Genomic DNA, 23,451 nt, shown 5'->3' with positions numbered 1-23,451 from the left:
CAGTGTCTAAATGTCTGTTGAGTGAGAGCTTTCTGTGACATTCTAGTACTGAAATAATTTTACTGAATGACAGTTCTCTTTTTGTTACCATATCTTACCCAGAGAGCTTCTCATCTGTTCATTAATAACCAGATTTGTTACAGAGGATCATGGTGATATGATATGAGGACCTGTAAGACTGACTTGAACAGTAGCTGAGCTCCTGAAAGAATCGATCCATAATCCCACTGAATCAGGTTGAACATCAGTCTCCCTGAATACCTAAATATTTACACGAAGTGTAAATGAAGCATGAAGTCATGCTTATTGGCACCCCCCTTTAACTTTGTAAAGCCAGTCCTGTAACCCTATCTGTAGATGGTTCTGTACTTGAGCTTCAATCAAAATTGAAAAACCTTGGGGTGATATGCGATTCTGGCTTAACATTCGACCCACATGTGCAGCATACTGTCAAAACATATTTTTTTCACCTTAGAAATATCGCAAGACTATGCCCTATGCTATCATTAACTGTGGCTGAAAAGCTGATCAACACATTTGTATTCTCTCGAATTGACTACTGTAATGCTCTACTCGCTGGGGTATTTAAATCTACACTGAACAAACTCCAGTATGTCCAAAATTCAGCAGCCAGAATCCTGACCAGATCTAGTGCAAGTGTTCACATTACTCCTATCTTGAAGTCCTTGCACTGGCTTCCGGTCAAATTCCATGCAGACTTTAAAATCCTCATGCTCACCTATATGGCTCAGCTTGGCACCTCAGTACCTGTCTGAACTATTATCTACTACTACTACTACTACTACTACTACTCCCCACCTCGCAATCTTCGCTCTGCTAATTCTGCTCTCCTTACTGTCTCCCAAGCCCGTCTACATTCTATGGGTGACAGGGCCTTCTCCTGCTATGCCCCCAAGCTCTGGAACTCTCTCCCCATGGATATCAGAGAGTCACCTTCTCTAAACTCCTTCAGATCCAGACTCAAAACCCTCTTCTTCAGAAAAGCCTTTACTGAACTGGTTCCATTCTTCACCCCTCTGCTCTTCTTAGTACCACCATCCAAAGTCTCCTCTGTGTATTGTCATTGTGTTTTATCTTGTGTATTCTTCTTATTTATTGTTGTTGTCATCCTGTAAAGCGCTTTGAGAAGCCACCTTTAAAGGTGCTACATAAAATAAGGTTTATTATTATTATTATTATTATTATTATTATTATTATTATTATTATTATTATTATTATTATTATTACACTGATGTTGGTTTACTGCTCATCTGTCAGAGCTGCCTACTTTGTGCTTCTGTCCCAGTCTTCAGGGATTTTACCCAAATCTGTGAATTTAATCCAAATTCCCACTCGATCTTGATCCTAAAAGTACAGATGAACCATTTCCAGTAGAACTGGATATCGGACTTATATTTTCACTTCATTTTTACTCAGGTATCAGTTTATACAAAAGACAGTTTTTAATCACCTAGAAACAATTTATAGTTACTTCAGTTCCTTCAGTGCAGAGCTCTTTCCAATTGTTTTCCACTCACTGGGAATTTCACCATGACCTACAAATTTATACTTTAATTTCTCCTCCAGCTGTGACCTGAAAGTACAGATGAACCATTTCCAGTAGGACTGCTCGCTGTTATCTGGGGTGATGCGCCACCTGCTGTAAGGTTCACCTGCTTCTCTGTAGGTCTTATAGGGAACAGTTTTAGTAGATTCCCAAGTAGGATAGAAACTCTTGTCACTGCTGACTGAGGTGGTACAAATATCAACATAAAATATATCTGTCCCATGGATATGCCAGCCAGCCAGAGCAGAAGGACGATGAAACTGGACACTGTGATCAGAGTTATGACCAGGGATAGTGTTTGTGCTGATGGCTTTACAGAAGGGACACTGTTCCCAACAGCCACTGAGCGCCTCACACAGAATCTCATCAGGTCTGCGTCTGAAAATCTTTAAGTCAAGGTCAGGTTTGCTGCTGCTTTCTTTCTGAAGACTTTTCAGTAGCTCATCAAGTGATCTGGCCATCATTTCTCTGAGGAACTGCAGGTCTGTGATGTCTTCCTTTTCAATGTTTCTGAAGTCCTGTCTGGGGAGCACCATGTGATCACTGAGTGCTGCACAGAACTCATCCAGCCACAAGGTGGTGCCACCATGTCTGTCTTTCACTGCTGCAGTGACAGTAGTGTTCACTGTTAAAACCTGCTGTACTAGGTCACTCAGATTGGTTTTAAACATCCTTCTCAGTTGATCACTGTTGTCTCTACAGTATCTCTCAACACGCTCCCTTATAAACTTCTCAAAATAACCCTTTGGATGGTTAATATATTCCATATAGGAGTCAAAGTTCGGCTGCTCAGCGAGGTGTCTCAGAATGTGGTTTTCCAGGTTGGATCTGTTACCACTGAAAGCAGGGTAGTTAGATTTCATTTTATCTGGGATCTGGATACAGGTCTTATCACATGCTGCCTGCTGGATCGCAGGTTTGAGGCATCTGCACAGAAAATCTACAAAGAATGTGACAGATGAGGCTCCTTTACAGAAGCTCTTAAAACAGTCGAGGTACTGATCCCTCTTACTCTGGAGGTAAGTCAGAGGATTGTTGGCTTTCCTGAAGGCTGTGTGCATTTTCTTAAATTGTTCTACTGCTGTGGTGCACAGATAGACAGACAGTTCAAACTCGTACTCCTTTGTGAATATATTTTGCTCTGTAGACTTTTCATAATCAGTTATTTTAATCTTTATCAGCCCCAGGATTTCATGGATGAAGTTGTCATTGAAATCCACTTTCTCTTCTTCTCTCCTGTCAATGTATTTATTAACAGGTCTCTGTATTTCCTGAATGAGTTCATTCCCATGATATTCCCACTGTGGGTCTTGAAAAGTAACCGTATTCCATGCAGATCTTGCCCAGCTTTGTTTGATGTGTTTTTTCCTATTGAACTGGAACATCTCCTCTCTGTTCACATCTCCCTGGTTCTTGAATTTCTCCATCAGGATGTTTTGCACTGTGGCTCTGATGTCCAGCTGTTCCTCAGGGGGCAGCTCTGAGGACACTCTGGTCACCCAGCTCTTCCAGAGTCTGTCAAACTGCTCCTCCACTTTCTTATCACTGAGCTTCTGCTCCTTCAGTCTGGACGCCAGGTCTTTGCTCATTTTAATCAGTTCTGCTTCGTATTCTGATTTCTTCCTGTCTAGCTCCGATCGGCATTTCTTCAGTCTGATCAGTTCATTGCTCTGCTTTCTGGTTTCTTCAATGAGCTCATTTCTCAGGCTCTCAAACCTTTTATCAACATTCACCTTCCACTTAATCAAGATCTCCTGGTATTTTTCTTCTTTAAAATACTTCTTTATTTCAGCTGTCAGAGTTCTGTAGATCTCATGAAATTCTCTCCTCAGATCTGACAATGTCACAGCCTGAACTATATTATTGATGATTTGGTTGCTCAGTCTGTTCTGTACCTCTAAGGCTCGTTTCCTCATCTTCCATGACCACTCTCCGTACCTGTCCTCCAGTTTACTGTAAACCATCATTTCTAGGGTGTTTCTGAAGCTGAAGACAAAGTTCTCCCCCAGCAGGGCATTCCAGAGATCTTTGATCCGTAATTTAAACTCTGACAGTGAGGGAAACTTCACTCCCGGCTGCCACTGAGCGACACTGAGGAGCTTCATCTTCAGCTCCTGGACGTTCTGGCTGTAGGAGGGGTTGGGAGGAGCCATCGGAGGGTCTCCTTCCAGAAGGTTTTTGAAGTAGAAAACCTGTGAGTCCACATCAAACTGGATAATGTCACTGAAGCCGGTAACTTCACAGCCTTCCTCTTTGGCAGCAATGCGGGACATTTCATCCAGTTTCTCCTGGAGGCGCCTCCTTCCCTCCATATTCTTGCTGTTTGCTGAAGATTCTGCCACATTCTGATGCACAAAAACACAACTTGGTTTGATCTGAACAGACTTCATTCTCAGAAATGCCTGGACGCAGATTTGGAGAATATCCTGCATTTCAGAGGGATTTTCTCCCATGATGTTGATCACAGTCATGTCACCAATCCCGATAATAAACGTTGCTAATTCATTGTCATGACTCAGTGTGGTTTTATTACTGAGCTCTGGTGACCGAAGCCCCTCTGTGTCCACCACCAGGACAAAGTCATACTGCAGCTGAGCTCTGACATCCTCACTCACTCGCACTAACTGCATGAACACTCCCCTGGTGCACCTTCCTGCACTCACTGTGAACTGCAGCCCGAACATCGTGTTCAGCAGAGTGGACTTTCCCGAGCTCTGGACTCCAAGAACAGAGAGGACAAACACCTTTCTGTCTCCAATTTTTTCCTTGAGTTTGTCTAGGACAGCCTCAATCCACAGGAGGGGCACATGGGCAGCATCTCCGTCCATCAGCTCCAGAGGATGTCCTGACATCAGCATCTCGGCTCCGACAGCGGGAAAGACACTGACAAACTGTCTGTACTCTTCTAGACCCTCTCCTTCTGATTGAACAGCCTCATGAAGCTGAGCGGTTTCTCTCATGAGGTGTTGAAGTCCGAGAGTAGCAGCAGTGATCTCTTCAGATATGGTGCTCAGGTCTTTCTGCAGTTTCATCTCCTGCTCCTTGTCCTTGCTCTTCTCTTTCTGCCTCAGTGTTTTCCATGTGGAGTGGAATTTCTTCTGAAGTTCACTCAGTGTGTCTGCAGTCAGTTCATCTAGATACATCCCCAGCCAGTGCAGCATGAACAGTTTAATGTCTTGTGGATCTGCAGAAGCTAAACACTCCAGGAAGGATCTCATGAAGTCATGGAGAGGGAAAGCTCTCTTTAGCTGCTCACGGCGGAGGGCTCTTTTCTCAGCCCTGATATTGCTCACCTGCTGTTCAATACTTGTGTTCACTCTGCTGTTCAGACAATACTGTTCTTTGTCCTTCAGGCACCACTTGTGCCACAGCTTGCCCTGCAGAGGCAGCAGCTTCTCCTTGAGGTTTAATAACTCATCTTCTCTCAGGAGGCTCATCAGAAGTTCAGCCTTTTCCTTCCCTTCTATACAGGCTTCACTGTCTTCATCCACCCTGAACTGCTGCTGTCTCGCAGCCTGTAAGTATGTCTGCAGGCTGGAGCTCTTGTTCACAGTGGAGATGCAGTGTTTGACGTGTAATACTATCTCATCAGTCAGATCAGCTTCGTTCCTGTTCTTGGCAGCCAGTCTCACCTTGGTTGGATTGTTTCCTTGTGGGACTTTACTCAGGCCAGCAAACAGACAGATTAGGGGAACAGGAGAGTTGAAAAGAGCCTCAGCTGTCTTCTTCACGTCTTCCCCCAGTGGAGTCTCTGTGATCAGAACTACATTGACAACGCTGACCTCCTGGAGAAACTGCAGCTGTTCTGGGTGTTTGCTGGCATCACCGTGAAGGTTCAGGAGAGCCACACAGCTGTCGAACACGTCGTCCTTCCTGCCTCCTGGACAGTACCAGGCGATCTCCACCACCCTGTCCATGAGCAGGCTGTGTTGAGCTGCCCCTGCAGTGCCGGTGGAAAAACACACTGTGTCTCTTGGGGCTGACGACGCTGTTCAGGATCTGGGATTTGGAGACGGAGGATGATCCCAGCCTGATGAAGGACACCGTTGGCACTGGAGCATTGAACATGTCCCTGCAGTTGTGTTTCACAGAGCTGCCTCTCTCAGATGGCTCCCTGCAGCACCATGATTTCTTGATCTGCCTCAGGGCCCACAGAGGGAACTCCAGTGCCCCAGTCCAGGGGCTGGGCACCAGCAGGGGTAAGGCGAACTGACAGGTGGACAGCTTGGTGTAGAGGTACTGCCTCAGGAAGTCATCAGAGTAGTGGAACACAGCCATGTGGACGTCCATGAGGTGAATGTGAGTCTTGTGTTTCTTTTCCTTCTCAACATCTTCCTCGCCAATACTGAAGAAGCCAAAACTGCTTTTTTCAGGACCACTAGAACACTGCACTGTGGTGGCACTGTTTTCCTTACAGTCAGTATCCGGAACTTTAAGAACAAAAAAACGGACACTGTAGTCCAGCATCATGAGCTTGTACAGATAGTGGAAACAGAGCTGGCTCTCCTCTCTGGGATTGTTCACACTTTGTGAGGCACTATCTATGACAAGAATATCTTTTTTTTGCTGTTTAAGGCATAGGCACTTTAGACCCAGTTTCTGAAGCAAATTCATAAAATCTTCTTGTTCCTCGCTGTTTGTCAAGTGTGTCAACTGCAGTTCAAGTCGTTTCCAGTCCTGATATACATTTGCACATGTGATTGCTGAGGAGACTTCAGGGATCATTTTCCCCTTTAGCTGTGATTTTATCAACTGTAGTCGCCTCTCCTTATCCTTTGAGGTGACTGACTGTTTGTTTTTTGATGCAGTCAGAGCTGTGAGCACTAAGTGGGCCTGAGCTCTTGTAGGATGTTGCCCTTTCAGTAAGCAGTCTTTGTCATAAGCCTTCTGGAGCTCATTCTCTAAAAAGTCAATGTCTTTCCAGCCCAGAGGGTGACTGAAACTGTTGTTCTTCAAGCTGTATCCTACAGATGTGATGACCGAAAGTACCAGCAGCTCTGCTTCTCCCTCATTGTTCTGTGTTAAAGTCTGTCGCAGGGAGTTCAGGGAGAAGGCAATAGTGCATGTGGCTTTGATCTTGGCCTCACGCACAGTTACAGAGTCACTGAGTGCTAATGTAGAATCTGCTAGTTCTTTAGTTCTCCTCAGGATTTCCGCCAGTTCAGAGAACTCGGAAACAGAGACAACTTTGAATATTTCCTCCTCAGCCTGGTAGGCCCACTCCATGATTTTGGCTCTGTTTGGGACGTTTTTCACTGTGTACAGGTGAGGCTCCATGAGAGAGCGCATCATCGTTTGCAGGTTTATTGCTTCCTCATGTTTGTGCTTTTTAACAACTTCCAGTAAAACATCTTGCAGGACCTTGTTAGAGAGACAGGTCTGAAACCAGATTCTGTGGGACCCTGTTGTTTCTCTCAGTTTACTCTTGAACTGCAGCAGCTCAGTCAGAACCTGTTCACTGTTGGACACAGTCCAGTTCTTCACTGTCTGAATCAGCTCCTCAGCCTCTCTCTGTGCCGAGAGCTCCCTCTCTCCTGACATCAGGTCTGCGTCCTGCCCTGTGATCCTTCTGTAGGCCTCCAGCAGGCTGCTGCTCAGTCTGAAAGGGTCTGTGAAGTCCTGAGTGTGAGCAGACAGGATGATGTCCCACACAGGAATCAGCCTGGTTCCTCTGTCTATCACCTGCCAGGTCCTGTTGCTGCTGACCAGAGCACACTTCCACTGCAGGTGATTGTGAGTTTCAGCAGGACCCCCACTTTTAGAGACAGAGAGCTTCACTCCGCTCATCTGGGTTTCACTGTAGTTCCCAGTAAAGTGTCCTTTCAGCTCTGATGCAGACTTGCTCACTCCAGCTGAACAAGATGTGGTTAATGCACAGTATCCATGACCAACATAGATATTTAGAGCTTGTCAGATGTCAGGCTGTTCATCCCTGTGAGATCATTGCTGCTGAAACCCTCACCAGAGGCCTTCCACCAGAACACCCCACCAAAGTGAACAGGACCCTGGTTAGCATGGGTGCCAAATCTCTTAAAAAAACTATCCATTCTGTTTATTAACATAGGGAACATGCTATCTTCTTCACTCTTTAACAGCGCCGTTTCTATATCTCGGAGGTCTCTCATGGCAGCACCTGACAACTTCAGTCTATTCTTCTCAAAAAAGCTGGACGCCAGTGGTACATAGTTGTACTTTGTTTTCCATATGCATGGGTGTGCAGATGGGGGTTTCTCCTTGTCTGTAGAGTGTGAGAGACCTACTGTGTTTGCAGCAGAGAAGGCCTTGAATTCACCTGTTACTAAAGTGCTGAAAGAGTAGCCCAGATTTTCCATGACCTTCTGGAAAAGGGCCTGTGATTTATAGGATGAAAACTCCTCCTGCTCATAAAGGGAGCTGTGCTGGGGTCTGTGCAGTGAGAAGCCCTCAGGAACCTCAATGAGCTGCTCTCTCTTCTCCAGCATGTTCTTCAGAACCCCAGTGCAGTAGATTCCCTGCAGAGACAGGCCTTCAGACGCATTACTTAACACCTCCTCATCAGAAAGGTTTCCAGGAGGAGAGGTGGATGTGTCTTCCATGAAACTGAGCTGTTTGTGCAGATTCTTTACCAGCTCTTTGAGGGATTGTCCAGCCGGTACCCAGCACTCCTTAGGGACGTCAAGAGCTGAACGAATCTTATCTTTCAACGATTTCACCTGGGCGGCGTTTTCTTTATTTTTCTCTAACAGTTTCTGAAGCTGTGTTAGGTCCCGTCTCACCTGCTGTGTTCTCCTTCTAAAGGACTTCTGTGGGTTTACCTAGTTTATTAAGACAGAAGAAAAAAAGTAAATAATTTAGCAAACAGAATGGGTTTCTGGGCGATAATTAAAAATCGAACACGCTAAGAAATTTTCCATCCTGGTTACATTCTAAAAAAGTCCATGTAAAGTATATAAGGAAATAATATACAAAACTGAGTTTTTTCAATAGAAATACATTAAAACATGAATGTTGAGACTTAACATTCAGGATGACTTGACACAGAAATTGTATATACATATTGTATAGTACATATTGTAACAAGTACGTAAATTACAGTAGAGAGAAACAAACTTGTTTAGCTTGAAAGTGATTAGGGAAGGATGTTGGGACAATAAGCTGTGTTATTACCATAAACAAAACATTACAGCAACGAGGTTTAGATGTTGCTGTCTAGTATGTTTGACAAATCAATCACTTATCCTCTAAAAATAAATTCATTGTTTTGAATAATACATTATTGAAATCATTTAAAATAAAAATGATTAATTTAATTGCTATTTTTTAAATTAGATTTTTCCATTCATGGTGAATTTACAAATAAATTTACACATTTTTTAAGCATAAATTTAAATGTTATTAAAAACCAGAATGCTCAAACTAATGGTGTCTAAAGCAAAAATGAAAGAGAAAAAAAAAATGTTTGCGTAAGCATTCAGATCTGTGGATTCAATATTTAGTGAAAGTACCTTTGGAAACAATTACATCTGTAAACGTTTTTAGGCATATCTCTACTAAACTAAACCAAATTGTTTTGAGATCACTCAAGGACAGTAATGGTCAAGTCTCAAAGACTTTCATTTCTGATTAATGCTTGACGTCACTATGCTCACAAAGAGACCAAAGGTCATTGAAATGTACAACGATGTACTGTAGCTGCAGATGGATTTTTTGGATTCTCACAGGGAAATCACAGAATTGGCTGCAGCTGGAAACTCCCCCCATTTGTAAGCAGTTCCTGAAGCAAGTTAAGGTTGTCCACAAACTCTCAAGGTTCTATAAAGTAGTGAGCATGGTGGTATAACATTGATAGCAGCCTAGGTCATTTACTGGGTTAGGATGTTGGTAAGTAAGAAGACAGTTAATGAGTGAACCTGGTCAACCGGAATAGACTGATTATTACCACTGCTATCTAGGAAGAGACGGTTAAAGGTTATGGAAAGATAAGGTCATGGTTCATGTGGAAACCCCCTTGCCGTGCTACTCAAATAAAAAGAGGGCTCTTCCACAAATGACCACTCTGTGATATGTGAGGGTTTCGTTCCTCAAGTCTTTATGTGACTCAAATTTTTTTTTAGTTTTTACTAAATTTACAAATTATAAATCTCATGTAAGTTGGAAGTGACCCTTCTCTAGTGTGAATACATACTGTATAGAAAATTACCATTATAAAATTGTTCCTCCCTTATTGTTCCCAGCTGTGCTTGCAAGTGAGGAAGGAAAGACATGAGAGTATAACTGCTGGTTCTCCTGGGTTTATTGTTCTTTAATGGTGAACAGCAGAGAGAGGATGTAGCAAAAGCTAACATTCCATGATAGGGATAAAAAATAAACTTCCACTCTTTATATAGTTTATATCATTTTTAAAACCCTATAATTTACCACCAAATTGAGCATTCAAAATTCAAACTTATTTACCTTATTTATTAGATTTATATATAACTGCATATGACCCTACACTGTACTGTCACTGTTAAACACAAAGTAAAATACACATTAAATTCTATAAATAAATATGGCACATTATGGTAATTGAATGGCTTGAATACTTATGCAATCATGAGTTTTTTTTTCTTGCATATTGTCTTTTTACTTCTTGCTTTACTTTTGATTTTTACTTTGAATGTGTGGACTGAATTGCATAAGTTAGAAACATGAATTGCTACTTCAAAGTGTAACTACTGCAAGATTTAAAGCAACAAGAGTGAAAACTCAAGGGTTTGAATGCTTTTGCAAAGTACCATACTTTTTGTATTTACAATAAAATGCTTTTTTGGGATAATTAGTTTAGATAAGTTATATATTATTTACAATGGTATTAAAGAACAGCCATAGGAAGTATAGATACAGTGCCTTCAGAAATTATTCACCCCCCATTAATTATTTCTCATTCTGCTGTGTTGGAAAGTCAAATCAAAGCATATTTAAATGGGATTTCATTTTAACATTATAGAGAATTACTTCTTAAAATGAAATAAAGTATTTAGATGTCTTCAGAATTATATTGAAAATTAAAGTATTCACCCCCTTTGTTTTAACAACCTAAATTGGGTGAGGTATTCAATTATCTTGAGATATCACATTAAATACGTTAACAAGGTACACGTGTGTTCATTTCGAATCCACTTGTGTTCAATTGCTTGATAAATTGCACAATAAATATCACTGACTGTGAGGTCTCATACCTAAAAGAGCCGATCAGGGGTGAGTTTCCTGAAAACGATGAATCTTAGAGACTAACGAGCAACTTTCCGATGTACAGATGCAGCCATTCAAAACAAGCGGGCGATACCACATTATTGTGCGGTGCGCTTGACGCAGTTTACCTCAAGTTACCGTATTAATACCATAAATTCTCGCATAGTGCTTCATGATACCACGTGGTACCGCAAATAAAATAATAGTATTCTGAATTTCCGCAAGGTGGAGCTAATAAAGCTCAACCTCTCATGTTTGAGCTGTCGCCATCAAAGTCTTTACCAAAATTATTACTAATAGTATTAATAATGAATGACCTTGGACAAGCTGTAAACTCAAAGTATTGCCCTGGTCCACATTCTTTTTTCATTGATTGTCTTTGTAAAAGTAACACCCCAGCATTTCGCAATCACGCATTTGTTTCCAATCATGCAAAGTACAGTAATTTTTGAGAATCTCCGATTCACCATGCCTTTCACATGCTCATAAAAGATATTGATTTTGGAACAATATCTTTGTGAGCCCTAAATGAATTAATAGCAAACATGCTTTCATGGAGGGCTTCTCAGATAGTTGGGCCTTCAGGTAGATTGTCAGGTGAAAGGATTTGTAAATATATTTTGTTAAAGCAAGTCAGTTTTTCCGCAACACATAAAATACATTTTTCCAAGAAAGTTTAGCCTTTGTCACTAATGAAACCACTAAATAAAGACATAAATATAGAGATTTTTTTATTCAATGTTGGTAGCAGGATGAACTGTCAGGTTGAGCTAAGTGTATATTTTGTTGCAGAGTTGCTGCAAGATGTTAACAGTGAAAAAAGGTATTTAGAAATGAGTTATTTCCAGAAGAAAATTTTCAGAATAATCGGTGCCATTAACCGCTCCAGGCAGCAGAACTGAGAACCGTGCCTCCTCCCTCTCTCGGTGCTGCACCGGGTCTAAATATCTAAACATATGTATCTATATAGCAGGAAGTCTCACTGTATTCCACTTTTTTCTAAACACGGAAAAACAGATTCACAACGCGACGCTGTGTCACTGTGTAAAAAAAATGGTTTGAACACCCTATATTGCAAAGAGCTGCTGAGCTACTATAAGAATAGGAGTTCCAGCTGTCAAAGGGGAAAGTGCCCGCGGTCTTTTAATTAGTATTAATATAAGTATTTAGTGGTATTAAATAAATACAGCTTTTTAGTATAGATTACACTTTTCTAAAATGTATTTAAAAATAAAAATGATTACAATCTAATCTTTCCACGTTTGATCCAAAAATCCCAAGAAAAATACATCTAAATAGGGAGAAAGCTATGCTGAAAGTTTATTAAGATACTTAGAAGACAAAGATAACAATTTATGTTGCATTTGTCTGATTGTGAATAAAAAAATACATATGATAAAACATGCTTTTGCGATTTAAATCAAAACGTGATTTAAATCAATATAAATGTTTATATTGTAACGCATACTTTACAGCCTCCATTTCTTTATAAAAAATTAAAGATCGTTTGCACAGCCTAAGAGGGGGGGTCTACTCTCAGTGACAGCTGACAATCCTCCATACACTCAAGTGAAAAATTAATAATGCCAATGTAAACGTCATATTTACAATTTGTTGATAATAGAAATGTTAAGTTCTCTAAAGCTTTGTGATATCTTTACCCAGGCAGCAAAAGATCAGCTACACTGGGAAGATGCGACACAGAAGATATGATTAATAACCTTTTAAATCTGAAGGGAGATGTAAAGGGATCCCCCCACAAACACACACAATAGAAGCAGGAAGCAGAAGCAGGGACAGTTGTCAGAAGGAAAGAAGGTGACTATTCATTGTTATTAAAAATGGCTTAAATTCGATCATGTTGTGATATTTAGAAATATAAAAAGTCAATTAATTGTCCATAATATTGTTATTCTATTTTTTCAAAGAAATGTTTGTTAAAAAGAAAGTTACAGCACCAACTGGATTTGAACACACAACCTGTGAGTTACTAATCCAGCACATAGACCACCAGGCTACCAGGAAGGTCACATGAGTGTAGGTGAAACAGCCCTACACATACAGAATCAACAGACATTGTACAGCATGTATTACTGTGTTGCAGTACACAAATATAATTTTATTGTTATTAATTTCTTTAGATACGCGATTCCATATTATATTAGCAGAAAAGCTTAAAACTACCACTTTTTATACGTGCTATTTCACATGTTAGTTAAAGACTTCGATGCTTAAAATGTTTAGGGAGAAATGGAATACTGGTGTGTATTTTTTATTTAAAGTACCGAGACCAGCCATATACTGTATGTTTTTGTTCCAAAATGAATATCGTTTATGGCCTTCACACGCGTTACAGTATGCTACTATTCTTTTAATGCTCAGCTACTAAGATTTCCCTTCAGTGGTAAAATTCCATATAAATATTCAATACTAAAACGGGCACAGTAAAGACATTTAAATCTTTCAACGACTGACCAACACACCACGAGTGCCCCTGTCGGTCAACCAATCACGTACCGCGGTATTTCACATCATGATGCGCGAGGACGTAGCCAATTACCCGCGGTACGTGTCTGTGCTGCACACTTTGAATGGCTGTATCTGTACGTATGGTTTTGGGAAACGCACGAAAAAGTAGTTTCCAAAAACCCTACTTTTTCGTGCGTTTCCAAAAAACCTTCTTAATCGGTCATGTAGCGGCGAGGCTTATTAATAAGGTAGAATTAAGTGTTTCGGAGCTTTCCCAAATGAGGCCCCATTTCTCTGTTCATCTCTGTGGTGCAGCCACAGAGAAACTATTCATGCAGGCTGATGTAAGGTTTCCTAGGACAGCTCCCAAAGGGGGATGCACTTAGCTAAGCCTGGCTATCATGATCAATGGTCATCCATTGGCGTCTATCTGTCTAGGGAGTGCCAGATGGACATCTGGACTGCATTACTAAGTGTCAGGAGTAAGTGACTCATATCTCACCTTGATCAACCAATCAGGGACTGGTAGGGCTGGGTAACCCACGTGGGACTCTGATGCCCATGGAACTTTCAGCCAATCAACGAGCTGAAGTTCCTCCAGGTAAAAACAGGCAACACAGAGATTCAGAGAGATTCAGGAGAATTCTATGGACTTTTCTAAAGGGAATTCAAAGGAGAATTCCAGGGCAGGACGGCCCAGGAGCAGAAGGCTCCCAAGGGCAGGACATTCTCGCAGCGCGCCTCCTGACCATCCTGAGACTCAGCCCGAACAACCACGGAACGGCCAGTGTGTCCGAGTGCCAGAACGAACAGGTCCTCTTCCTGACTTGCTGGGACCCACAGTCATCTTTTCTCCTGTGCGCAAACTTTGCTTGTTAAAGCCAACACTAACTAGCCGGTCAGTGAGCATCTGCAGTGCACCGTCGCAAGCCTCACAGCACAGCCTGGCACCGAGCCAGAGAGTTTGGATTGGACAGCAACAGCCTGCAACTGTTTCTTTGTGCCCGCAGGAGATCTGAATCCCCAGAGATTGGATGAGTATTCAACTTCAATGCATTACAGCTCGAGAATTCAATTGTTATCCCAACCAGTTGATATCAATTTAATTCCTAAGAGTTATGTACTTGTTTTGAGTATCTAATGTAGAAGTTATAACCAAGTTCATTTACGAAACGGTCTTAATGAATGATATACTGAACGTATGTCCTCTTGATATATGTAACTCTTTGTAACTGACTGAATATATACCTTTTGTATTCTGATAACCCTCTCGATAAGATCTGTTAGTTTTACATGCATATTCTATGTATTAATAAGTGTATCCTCGTGTATTAGTACCTGTGTGTGTGCGTTGTTTGAGTTATATCGCATGGTTGGATTCTAAAGCCATCAAAAGAATCAACTTTGTGATTTACTGCTACAATTAATAATTGTCCCAGTAAATGCCCAAACCCTACAGAACTGGTGCCTTCAGAGAGCCACTACATTACATTTTGGCTATGGCAACGTTACAGTCATTTTACGAGCGAGTATAAAGTACTTTGTTAATCCTGCTCCTGAAGTCGCTTAGCAAAAAGCATCACAAGTCGATTGAAAAACAATTGATTGACAATACTTTCATTATATGGTGTCTGTTTTGGTCCGTCAGTGGGATGAAATAAAGTTGTGAAAAGGAATATGAAGTAAACATGACAACATTATTTAACAACCATTTAAGCGAAAGAGTATAGAGAGACACAAAATGGGACACTTATTGTTTCTAAGAGAAAAGAAAATAAATGACTGACATGCCATAAAACAAAACCAAGATGGACTGCGTGGACAGGGTATGCGTTCTGCACGACGTCTTTGATTTATTTTTTTGGCGCACTGCTATTGTTAAGAATCACTGAGAAAGGCCAACATTAAGTCACACCTAGAGTTTGCTAGAAGCCATGTGACAAAACTTGAGACTTTTTGGAAATTTTGAAAATTTTGTGGTCTAGTGAGACTAAAGTTTTGCTCTTTGGCCTGAAAGCAAAGCGCTATGTTTGGCGCAAACCAAATACAGCCCAACACCCAGGTAACACCATCCCTACCCTCAAGCATGGAGGTGGCAGCATCATGCTCTGGGGTTGCTATTCAGCAGGAGGAACTGGAAGGCTTGTTGACATCAAGGGCAACATGGATGGAGCCAAAAACAGGCAAATCCTTGAGGAGAATCTGTTTCAGTTAGCCAGAGATCTGCATTTAGGGCAAGGACTCATTTTCCAGCACGACAATGACACAGAGCACACAACACAAACTATCAAGGAATTGCTGGAAAAAAAAGGTTAGTATTCTGGAATGGCCCAGCTAGAGCCTAGACTTGAATCCAATTGAAAGTCTATGGTATGACCCGAAAACTGCTGTCCACTGACGTTCTCCATCTAATTTGGTGGAGTTGGAGCAAATTTGCATTGAATAATGGGCAAAAACTCCACAATCTAAATGTGCAAAGCTCATACAGACATACCCAAGAAGACTCTCTGATGTAATTGCTGCTAAAGGACTATGTACAGAGTATTGACTCGGGGCGTGAATACGTTTTAAAATGAGAAATGTAAGTCTTTCATTCTGGAGAAACGAATATCCTTGAATCTTTTATCTGTGAATAAAAAATATTTTTTGACTCAAATGTGTTGAAGGTATTGTGTTATTGAAGGGAGAGAAAAGTATTTCAATGTGGTAAAATTTGGAAGTGTAACAGGAACAAAATGTGAAAAAATTTAAGGGGGTGAATACTTTCTGAAGGCACTGTATGCAAGTATATATATATTGCTATTAGTATATAGCAATTAGTATAAATATGTACTCACCTCTGATGGCTCTGTTCTAGTTTCTGTTTTAAGTGGCACTTTGGCATCTTCTCTCTCTGGTAATTCCTCACGTTCTGCTGTCTTTGGTGATCTCTCTGGAACCTCTGTCTCTGATGATTCCTGAAGTTCTTCTCCCTCTGGTGATCCCTTGGGTAAAAACTGCAAGGAAAGGGAATTTAAAAGTTTCTAAGACACTGACATGAAACCACTCTGCCACATAGCAATTAAGTCTGATGCCCCCCCCCCAACTCCAGAGACAACTTGTAATAAAATTGGCAAAGAAAGCAGGAAATTCAAATTCCATTTGGAAAGGTTAAGTTTTTTAAGGAAATTGGACACATCAGTGCCTTGCACACTCTATAGATATATAAATATATTATTCTGCATGTGTTATGTATACTGTATATTTCAAGAGGGAGCTGAGTCAGCCTGCGTAGGCTGCAAAGGTAAAGGTTTATTCACACCTGAAGAAAGCTCCATAGCTGAAACATTGTGTTTTTTTTTTCTTCTCTTTTCAGCATGGAATAAACCTTTACTTGTTCCTTTGCATATTATGGATGGTGCAGTGCCTAAGGCTCTGCGCCTGTGACTGGAAGGTTGCCGGTTTGTATGCTGTGGCTGGCAGAGGAATCCTACTCTGTTGGGCCCCTGAGCAAGGCCCTTAACCCCAACTGCCCCAGGGGCGCTGTATAAATGGCTGACCCTGTGCTGACCCCCAGCTTCTCCCCTTGTCTGTGTGTCTCACGGAGAGAAAGTTGGGGTATATGAAAAGACAAATTCCTAATACAAGAAATTGTAAATGGACAATACAGTGATCTTATCTTATCTCTTATATATATAGAGGTTTATTGTATATACCGTATACACACACAGCACGTATAGGTGTTACCTTTTGGCTTCGTTCATTATTTTCTCCTGCTGGCTCATTCGCAATGTTCCACTCTCGGCCTGTACAACAACAAGTCACTTTAAATGTACTGAAGCAATCACAGAACACTGAAGACATTACAGAATTACATACGCCAGTGGTTCTCAAACTTTTTTGACCAAGTACCACCCCTGATCAAACCAAAGCATCCAAGTACCACCTACAAAACATCTTCTCATAGGAACCCCAGAAAATCGCAATGGCCGACATGAGCGCACATTTATGCACACACTCACATACACATAATAAATAATTTAACCCTAGGGGGTTCATGTAGGCCCCCCACCGTCAGGGACTTGAACCCGGGCCTCCAGCATCACTCAAAAGGGACCCAACCTCTTGAGCCAAAGGGAAATCTCCCATCAGCCTGATGGCTGCAGTCCCTGCTATTCACAGGGAAGGGCGGTGACATCACCACTCTGGTAAGCCAGCTCTTACAAGCAATGGAGGCCGTATGCATTACACTCTCCCCCACTTAACTCACCATCCTTGGCAAAGGGCTATCCCACCCCACTCTAACACCAATGTAACACTACAGGGCTCACATGGGCGCCCTCACCACAGCAGGTCAGCCCCCCACCATCAGGGACTCACACCCAAGCCTCCGGTGTTACTCAACAGGGACCTAGCCTCTTGAGCCAAAGGGAAATCTCCCATCAGCCCAGAGGCTGTGTATGCGTTACAATATTATTATAATAATAAACTTTATTTGATATAGCGCCTTTAAAGATGGCTTCTCAAAGCGCTTTACAGAAAAAAACAGGAACAACAACAAATAAAAATAAACAATAAAAAGCACCATTTCAGTGAGAGGGGTGAGCCCGTTTAGAGTAAAGCAGATGTGAAGTCATTTTTCGTGCCTTGACACAATTCACAACAGAGTCTAACAGATTTTAAATCGTCAGGCATTTTCTTGACGGCAAAGGTCTTGCAGTGGATGTTGCACTTCATATCTAAAGCAACCTCTTGCTGTGTGGGCTTGTCATCGCTCTAGTACCGTGTGTACAAACTCAGATGCATTTTATCCAGTCGATGCCATTCTCTTCGATAAATTCATTCAGAAGCTGAAAAATTAGCTCTCCTGTAGTTCCTGTTGGCAGCGGCTTACAGAACAGAAAGTCCTCATGGGACATGCCCTCAAACTTGTATCTAACGTAAACAAGCAAAATTGACTTACAGACTCATCTAATTGCAGTGAAAAGCGTCTGCTCATCTTAATGCGCTCTGTCAGCGTACTTTTTATATCATCCGCCATTTCAATAATTCTATGAGTGACTGTGTCTTTCAGAGGGGGAAGCAGGTCGAGCTGTTTAGCAGCTTTTTCTCCACACATAATACGCGTCAGCTCTTTTGCTAACGGTAAATAAGGTTCTTCAAAAATAGTGTGGGCCTTACCTGCTTTAGCAATCCGCAAGCTTGCATTTTTCCCCATTTCCGTTTCAGGAGTCTGTCTCAGAAGTTAAAAGAAGTTTTTATTTCATGCGCATGGGAGCGAAACACATTGATGCTCAGGTATTTTTCTCAAATTAACCTAGAACAGTTCTTAAATATTTTTCTGTTACCTATCACACTTTCCTGTGATCACAAGATTACCAGCGTTCCTAGCACGCATTTCTATTCATTCCTTTGTTTACAACATTGGCATTGTTCTGAAATCACGCACATTCTCCTACCTCCCTATTTGCTGGAGATAAGCTTTTTAAATACAATTGGTCACTTGCGTTCGTAGCACGCATTCCTATAGAATGATATAGAATTACATTGTAGCTCTGTGTCCACTCAAGTATTCGCGCACGCTGTATCGTGGTACGTGTGTCACGGACGTCCAAAGGGACTAACCGTGGGGAGCAGGAGAGCAGAAAAAGACCCATATGCGTAGCGGCGAGACGGGAAAAAGGCCCGGGCTCATTAGTGCAAAGAGTTCAGGAATGCCGTATAGAAACCTATGCCCTCAGGGAGCGGACGTGGGGCGCCCTGGTGCTAGGCGGGTCTCAGGACATCTGAACAACAATGCTGAGCCCGGACAGAGTGCAAGACCCGGAAATATATAGCCCAAGGGAAAGAGAGGGACAGGAAGGACAGCAGACCGGAAACTAGGGACAGGACAGAGAAGGAGCGCCCTCTGGCTGCAGAGGGCGTGACAACGTGGGCTGCATATTCGACATGTATTAAAATAGAAAATATGAAAACCCATCCTGATTTTTCAGTGCACACAACAAAGTTCCAGGGTCATATGACGTACCAGCTGGCGGCGCTCTGCGTACCACTCCTGGTACGCATACCACAGTTTGAGAACCACTGACATAAGCAAAATGAAGTGAGACACAAGATGGCAGTCTTGCATTGTTAGAGTTCTGTCACAAATATGGAACGATGGAAATCAATGTGCATCACCACCTGGATGATGGATGATGCACCAGTCCATTCTGTGGTGCGCGGTATAACCGGTAGAAATATGATATGGATTTGGCTATAGCGCATATACCGATAGAGAATGGATATTGGTGTTTACATAGATTGCGACGCCACTGTCATCGAAAAATGGGGTTTGGAAATTTTCACTATTGACTGCTCATAGTTTAAAATTCTGCTGTATTTTAGCTCCAGTTATATAATTCAATATCTTGCTGATATTTGGAAATCTGATAGGTTCAGAATTATTGATCTTGGGTGATTCAGACGTCCGGTTTATGACGCATCTGAGATCATTGCGGCCAATAAAGACATGCTTCCCTTTTCCGAGAAAACAAACGCACATGTTTGGTATGCCCATCTGCAAACACAAATAGGTGGGGAAGTGGAGAAAGGCAGCGCTAGCGAGACGGGAACAAGCGATGAAATTGTGTTGTGTTCAAAAGAAGGGTCATCGGCTGGTTGGAAATGGTTTGGATTTAAAAAGTCACCATGAGCAGAAAACAGCAATGCATCCTCTTTCTCAAATTTTTACACTAAGCAGCTGTTTGAATACTTGAGGTGTTATTACTTTAATGCCTGAATATTTCTTATTTATTTTATTATTAATTTATATATTCATTTTATTTTGTTTTAAGTATGACTTAAGTTTATAAGAATTTTATTTGAAGTATAACATTTACTTATTTAGTTGATTTTCATAAGTTTATTGTTTCTGTTCTGCACAATAAAAATGTTCTTAAAATGTTTGACCTCTACTTAAGTTCAATGTGAAATTTCAAAAATACTAAAGTGTGACAGTGGTGCACCCTACTCTGCAGCATGTGGGAATGTGCCCCTGCAGCAGCTGTGTCTCATCAAACTACATAAGAACCTCATGAGATCACAAACAGGGGTTTAAGCTCAGAACCAGCCTTCTAACTGAACAGCTAGTGAATTACTGTTCTCCTTTATTGGAAGGACATTTTTATATAGCGACAAAGACCTGTTTTTCGATACGACACCAGCACACCATTTGCTTCCTGGCTAAAGAAAAGAAGCCGGTGCTCAGGCAGTCCACCTAAACCTTCACTATTACAAAAGGAACAACACAGTAGCTACTGTACCAACAAGTTAATAATAACCTAATAGTTAACTCCAGGCAATAAAAACATACTATCCAAGTCTTTTCAAGTATGTTCTATTGAAATTATGAAAACAAATTCTATATCATAATACAGATGCAGCCATTCAAAGTGCGCGGTACAGACACGTACCGAAGGTAATTGGCTGCGGTATCGCGTATCATGACGCAAGATGACGCGGTTCGTGATTGGTTGACCGACAGGGGCACTGGTCTGTCGTAGAAAGACTTACTGTAAACGTCTTTACTGTGCCCGTTGTAGATATTGAATTTTACCACTGAAGGGAAATCTTAGTAGCTGAGCATAAAAAGAATAGGAGCATACTGTAACGCGTGTGAAGGCCATAAACGATATTAATTTTGGAACATAAACATACAGTATATAGCTGGTCTTGGTACTTTAAAGAAAAAAATACACACCAGTATTCCATTTCTCCCTAAACATTTTAAGCTTCGAAGTCTTTAACTAACGTGATACCGGAGTCAACAAGCATACTTTTAGAATTTGATTAAAAGGGAATATAATATGGAATCGCGTATCTAAAGAATTTAATAACGGTATGATTATATTCGTGTACTGCGACAGGGCTGTGTAAGGCTGTTTCGCCTCCCTGTTCATGCGAGTTCCCCTGTAGCCTACTAGTCTAGGTGTGTGACTAACAACGCACAGGTTGTGTGTTCGAATCCAGCTGGTGCTGGACTTTACTTTTAACAAACATTTCTTCGAAAAAATAGAATAGCGATATTATGGACAATCAAGTGACTTTTATATTTCAAAATATCGCAACATGATCGATATTTGCGATATTTTGAACATATCTTCCCTTCTGACAGCGGTTCCTGCTTCTATTGTGTGTGTGTGTGCAACAGAGTACATTTTTATAGAGAAATGGAGGCTGGACAGTATGCGTTACAATATAAACATTTATATTGATTTAAATCGTGTTCTGATTTAAATCTCAAACGCGTGTTTAATTATGTGTTTTTTAATCATAATCAGGCTAATGCATTTCTACATTTTCTGTATTAACCAGCTTAGAGGTTCATACAGAAAGACAGCTTGTGTTTAAATTAAGTGTAAGGTAATTTATGCTTCTAAAGTCATGGTCAGCATTTATTATTGTACTGTGCTGTAAACTTTTTCTGTGCCGAGTCACATTATTTTATAGCGTTTTTATTGCGTTATTAAATCCAGTGGCGCTGTGTGTTAGTTTCCTGACTCCCATGTCACATGGTCTGTGATTGAATCCCATGGAACTATGACTTTATTTTTTAACAAACATTTCTTTGAAAAAATGAAACATTTCCCTTGGTCAGAGATTAAATAAAACCTCACTCGCACCAAACAAATTTATATTTCTAAATATCACGACATGATCGAATTTAAGTCTTTTTAATAACAATGAATAGTCACCTATGCGTTACAAAATATACATTTATATTGATTTGAATCGCGTTTTGATTTAAATCGTAAACGCGTGTTTAAATATATGTGTTTAAAGGCGATATACTGTATAAAAGCGCTGATTCATATGGAGTGTGTTCTGCCGGGGATTCAAAAAAATTATTTTAAATAGGCTGATAAAGCTTAAACTACTGTAACTGTATTCTAGCCTGTATTACAACAGAACCTTGGACAATGCAACGTAAATTGCAAAAATGCACTTGGAATCTGTCCAAGCCCTCCTACAAAAACTATTTAAACTGCGACACTGATCATTCATCTCTAAATAAACTTTATTTTATATAGCGTTTTAAGCGAATAGGTAATTAGATTGCTCATAAACCTAATCGCTTTTTCTACATAAACAGCGTGATTGCTCTCTGAAAATACTTTTCCTTTATATTTACAGTAGGCTCAGATTTCAACTATAGATCGTATTATTATAAACTTTCTTGGAAAAATGTATTTTATGTAAACCATGTTTGCTATTTATTCATTTAGGGCTAAAATACGTTCATTGTCTTCCAATCGAGTCGAGTTGACATTGGAAGCCTGCCACACCCGGACTGTTAAACCAACGCATAAGCACGTCAAAGCCCATTGAGGGTATTGAGCCAGTATTGGCTTTAGTATTCCCCCCCTCTCCCCTCAATTCAATTCAATTCAAAGTGTTTTATTTGCATGACAGATGGGTACAAGCAGTGTTGGGTATGTATATTGTAACGCTTACGGCAGACAGGCACTGTGTAAGAGCCGGCGTACCAGAGCAGCGCACCGAGGGAGCGTCTGCATTTATAACTTAGTTTTTAAAATTAGTCAAGCAATATGAAGCATCTCCTTTTACTTTTAAGTCCCTTAAATACATTGAGCACAGCTTTCTCACTACTTAAGATTGCTTTTGATACCATCCTTACACAAAGCAGAAGGGAAATCTTAGTGCCTGAGCATAAAAAGAATAGGAGCATACTGCAACGCATGTGAAGTCCATAAACGATATTAATTTTGGAACTTAAACATACAGTATATGGCTGGTCTCGGTACTTTAAAGAAAACATACACACCAGTATTCCATTTCTCCCTAAACATTTTAAGCATCGAAGTCTTTAACTAAAGCGATACCGGAATCAACAAGCATACTTTTAGAATTTGATTAAAAGGGAATATAATATGGAATCGCATATCTCAAGAAATTAATAACGATATAATTATATTCAAAAGAACTGCAACGGACATAAAAACTCCCTTGCTTTTAACAGAGCGTTCCATAATTTCTAACTACGAAAATACCAGGTGAAAGGATTTGTAAACATTTTTCCGCAACACATAAAATACATTTTTCCAAGAAAGTTTAGCCTTTGTGAGGATTGTATTTTAGATTTTGTGTAGTTGCTAGCGTTGAACTGTGTGTTGGATGCACATGAATTGAAGGAATGGGCAAACATAGCTGATGCGGATCCA

At 40.9% G+C, this 23,451-nt stretch overlaps 1 protein-coding gene and 1 pseudogene across 1 annotated transcript; both read right to left on the bottom strand.

Moving 5' to 3' along the window:
- Positions 1–1,488: 1,488 nt before the first annotated feature.
- On the bottom strand, positions 1,489–5,290 carry LOC148637254 (interferon-induced very large GTPase 1-like). The gene has a single exon (XM_088623446.1). The coding sequence runs from the start codon at positions 5,002–5,004 to the stop codon at positions 1,489–1,491; it is 3,516 nt and encodes a 1,171-aa protein (XP_088479572.1). The 5' UTR covers positions 5,005–5,290.
- Positions 5,291–5,389: 99 nt separating this feature from the next.
- Positions 5,390–17,185, bottom strand: LOC148637253 (interferon-induced very large GTPase 1-like; annotated as a pseudogene).
- Between the last annotated feature and the right edge of the window lie 6,266 nt (positions 17,186–23,451).

The sequence above is a fragment of the Lepisosteus platostomus genome, unplaced genomic scaffold (genome assembly GCF_059453375.1).
Source record: "Lepisosteus platostomus isolate fLepPlt1 unplaced genomic scaffold, fLepPlt1.hap1 Scaffold_127_H1, whole genome shotgun sequence".
Classification (NCBI taxonomy): domain Eukaryota; kingdom Metazoa; phylum Chordata; class Actinopteri; order Semionotiformes; family Lepisosteidae; genus Lepisosteus; species Lepisosteus platostomus.
Note: the sequence above shows the minus strand (reverse complement) of the source record. Positions and strands in the feature narration are given on the sequence as shown.